Consider the following 4,475-nt stretch of genomic DNA (forward strand, 5'->3'; position numbering starts at 1 on the left):
GCATCTACACCTGTACCTACCCCCACACCTGCACCCCCACCTGCATCTACACCTGCACCTACCCCCCACACCCACACCTGCACTACACCTGTACCTACCCCTACCCTGTACCCCCACCTGCACCTACCCCCAGCCTGCACCCCCAGCTGCATCTACACCTGCACCTACCCCCACCCTGCACCCCCACCTGCACACAGACCTGCAGCTGCATCTGCACCTGAACAGGCATAGCTGCACCTCAGCTCAGCCCAAGTTCACCAGCCTCTGGCAGGCTCCAGACTCCCAGACTTTCCCTTTGCCCTGCCCCCATACCCCACAGCCCTCAGCTTCAGGTGGCCCCCCTCCCATAATGTCCCGCCTGTCTCTCATTCGCATCCTCATCCTCTGCCCCATGCCTGTGCACACACCTCCTCCTGTCTACACTGGCTCCCCTCCTTCCCGAAGCTTCTGAGACACCCGGTCTGTGATCAGTCTGTCTAGATTCATAGAGTGGTGAGATGGGGTGACCACTGTCATCCCACAGAACCAGGCTCTTGGTGCTGCTGGACAGCAAAGATCCCCAAGGCCAAGTCCTGGGCTCCTTGGGGACCTCCCTGCCAGGCCCTCTCATGGGATCCCGCCCTGGCCTCTTCACGGGGCCTTGCCCCACCCCAGCCCACAACTCCCTGCAGCCAGGACTCTCGCCTGTCTGTGCACCAGAACCACCTGGGCAGCTTTTCACATGTCGAGGCCCAGGCCCCACCCAGAAACTCTGAGACAGGGGCCCGCCCTGGGCTCCCGATGCTGTGTGTAGCCAGGACAGGTGCCCCAGACTTCCCCACCACTCACGTGGTCCAGCCCAGCAGGTACACCCTGCAACACCCCTTTCTAGTCCTCACCCCTGCCCACTTCCCTGTGGCCCAAACCTGGCACTCAGCCCACCCTACCTTACAGGGGAGGCCCAGCCACACCTGTCACTGCATCTAGCCACTCCTGGGCCCATACCTGAGGCACACGGGGTGCCTACCATCCTCTCCCTCTGCTCCCTGGACCTGCCCCTCCAGGACTCCTGCATCAGCATCACTGTCTCTTGCGCTGCCCATGCCCTCTCCACCACCTCCCAGAAGCACTGGAGGCACCTTCAGTAAAGCCATTCAAATGAGAGGGGCTGGCAAGCCTGTGGCTGTGAGCACACCCAGGGACTGAATGGGGGCCTGTATACCCAGAACCCCTTGCCAGAGATAGCCCACATGTGAGACAGGAAAGAAGCAGCCAACGCAGTGGCAGGTGGGCTACACAGCTCTGCATGCCTGTGCCCACCTCTGTTACCAGACACGGAGACTGAGGCACCAGGGGCAGTGGCCCCCACAGGACAAGTCCCAGTTCAGAAGCAAGAGGGCTCCTGAGACTGAGGCTCTGCTGCAGCGGGACAGAGAGAGGAAGCTGCCCCTGGGAGCCCAGACACAGAGGGAGTCCCAGGGCTGGTGAGGCAACGTGGACAAAAGCTGCCCATGCTGGACAGCGCTGAGGCCCGAACTCACTGCTCTCTGAGGGTCCAGCAGACTCGGGGGGATGCCCAGTGCCGGAGGAGGCGCCCTCGCTGCAGCCTTCACCAATGCCACCTCCCAGGCCCTGTCTGAGACACACTAGGCTGTGCTGCATTTCGGGTTTCACAGGAACTGAACAGGACTGAGGTTTGAAAGGCACAACAATTCGGAAATCAAGTATGGTCAGCCTCGAGCGCTCCTCAGAAGGCACTGCCGGGAGCTGCCCCCACAGGGCCAGGACCACACTGCCCCTGCTACACAAGCTGCAGCGCTGAAGGCCTGCCTAAGACAGCGCGGTCACTTCTGCCCTCACTGACATCTCCACAGGAACAGGCTCTCCCAGCCCCAGCTCAGGAGCCAGCCAGAGCACGCAGCTTGCCCTGCAGCCTCTGGTAGGCCCTGCCCCGACACCTCAACTGGCCTGCAAGGCCAAGACAGACTGGAGGGTGCGGGCCTGCACCCAGCCACAGGGGAACGGGGGGTGGCCAGGGACACCCACTATGAGGGTGCATGCCATGCCATCTGGGCAACCCAAGGGGGTGAGGGCTGCATGCCCGGGGCCTGCAGGGTTGCTGGTGAATCAATGAGTAACGTCTAACTAGTCAGCATGGAAAATAATACTTTTAATCCACCAATTATCATACTCAAATCCTCTCCTTTTCCCTCAGCAGTAAACACTGAGCAAACTATCCACGATAAATTAACATATTTTCCTCCATTTTCTTCAGCAGTTTTTTCCAAGCAGCCGATACTTAAAACAGAGCAAATGGACCATCAAAAACTGACCTACGCTCCAAATGGGAGACTTTGGGAGAGGAACTGCCTGCAGCGGGCTGAGGGGGGCTGGTGGCCTCAGTGGCCCCTGGCAGGCACATGTGCACGTGCACACCACCCCTAGGCGTGGGCTAGTCGTGCGGGGCGGGGAAGCTCTGGGTCTTTTGTGATCAGTGTGTCCACGGATGGGTTGCCCCACTCCCTCCTGGGCTCAGATTCACAGCCGGGAGCCCGGGACACAGCGCCTCCTCACAGACTCAAGCACAAACCCCTCCCCACCTCTGTCCCCATCTCCATGCCCCCTGCAAGCCCCAGGTGCCCATGACAAAGCACCTGGTGGCCCACGGGCTCTTGGCCCTGTCTGCCCTCATCTTGGGTGGCATCAGACACCCCCCACCCTCAGGGCCCCCCGGCCTCTCCATGGACCTTGGGAGGGGCCTAGAGTGTTTAGGGGCCTCTCCCACCCCTAAGGCCAGTCACTGAGGTGTCAGCTAGTGCATACTTCTTCCCAGAAGACAGGCATTCCCCAACAAGCTGTGTGGAGCACCACAGCCTCCGATAGGGAGGAGGAGGAGCTCACAGCCAAGCTTCACCCCCAGCCACAAGCACATCTCTGCAGCAAGAGGCTTAACATGGACAGGAACCACCTAGTGCCAAGCAGGAAATCTGTCCCCTAAGGCGCTATGGAAGCCTCCCGTCATGCTTCACTCCCATTAAAAAAAGCATCTTACAGCTGGCTTTCTGATCAATATTACATGAACATAATATTGCATGTAAAACAGTAATATATGAAATAAAATACGGCCAACTGATTTAGCAAAAGCTCTTTTCAATCAAGCCCTTAATCCACCTTGACCAAGCCCCGCCATCTGTCTAAAAGCAGGCCTGCCCTGCGGCCTCCACCTGCCACTGAACAAGCCTGAGGTTGTGTTGAGCAGTTAGCAGGATGGCCCTGGGTTGCCCATCGATTCTGGAAACCAGAGTCTCAGGCAGATCTTGGGAACCAAGCAGGACCCAAGCACGGGGTCCATCTTCCTCAGTCCAAGTCATTGCTGGGCAAGGGACCAGCCGCACACACCCAGATATCACTGCCCAGCACTAGTCAACCCCCCAGGACCCCCAAGTTCAGGTTCTGCAATCAGGCAGATGGAGATTCTGGGTCTGCCTCTGCGGCTTCCTAGCAGTGTGGCCATGTCCAAGTATAAGCCCTCAGAGCCTCGGTTTCCCCATCTGTGCAATGGGAATCTGCAGCTGTCATGAGGACCGGGAGGGCTGTGCTCCCCTGTGGCAGCTGCAGCCCTCTGCATGGGCTCAGGGGCACCATGGAGGGGTTACAGCTCTGCCCCCTGGGTTACCTGTCTGTAGTACATCTGGAAATTCCCGTAAGATTTCCACGTGAAAAATACAACAGTCTCGGCACATAAAATTGAAAACCTGTGGCTCTGAGAGAATTTACCCAAAAAATAAAAAGAAAAATAAGCCCTTGATTGAAAGCAAAGCCCTAGTGGGACCAACCAGTCCAGCATCTGTACCCTGAGGTCTGCCCTTCTGCCCAGGCACAGGGGCGGCTCAGCACTGGCTCCAGCTGTGCGTCTAACTCACAGGCTCCCACCACTGTGGCCGAGGGCCAGCCCTGGGCCTGCCTGGTCCCCACTCTTGGGTGCTGCCGGGTGGTGGGGCCCACCTGCTGGGGTTGTACTCCAGGGCGCCGACCTCCTCACTGGCCTGCAGCAGGTCCAAGATGCCGGCCGCCGAGCTCCCGCTCTCCTTCTTGACTCTGGCATTGCGGCCGGGCTTGGTGTCTGTATCGATGTGCAGCGAACCCTCGTCCGAGGAGTCGTCACTCTGCTGTGTGAGGGACAGGGCTTCGGTCAGGGGAGGGTCTGGCCACCGAAGCGGCCTGGGAGTTGGGAGGGGGATACTTTTTCCCCTCAGGGACTAAACTAGGTTTTTTAACGTTTTCATTTATTTTATTTATTTATTTATTTATTATTTATTTTGAGATGGAGTCTCGCTCTGTCGCCCAGGCTGGAGTGCAGTGGCGCGATCTCGGCTCACTGCAAGCTCTGCCTCCCAGGTTCACGCCCTTCTCCTGCCTCAGCCTCCCAAGTAGCTGGGACTACAGGTGCCCGCCACCACGCCCGGCTAATTTTTTGTATTTTTAGTAGAGATGGG

At 58.6% G+C, this 4,475-nt stretch overlaps 1 protein-coding gene across 1 annotated transcript in view; it reads right to left on the minus strand.

Moving 5' to 3' along the window:
- Positions 1–4,475, minus strand: part of PHF2 (PHD finger protein 2) — a 56,380-nt gene that overhangs the window by 15,396 nt on the left and 36,509 nt on the right. Inside the window, exon 16 of the mRNA XM_011999447.1 lies at positions 3,985–4,148. Within this exon, the coding sequence (XP_011854837.1) occupies positions 3,985–4,148 (164 nt within the window). The remainder of the gene's footprint in view (positions 1–3,984; positions 4,149–4,475) is intronic.

The sequence above is a fragment of the Mandrillus leucophaeus genome, unplaced genomic scaffold, assembly GCF_000951045.1.
Source record: "Mandrillus leucophaeus isolate KB7577 unplaced genomic scaffold, Mleu.le_1.0 Scaffold593, whole genome shotgun sequence".
NCBI classification, from domain to species: Eukaryota; Metazoa; Chordata; class Mammalia; order Primates; family Cercopithecidae; genus Mandrillus; species Mandrillus leucophaeus.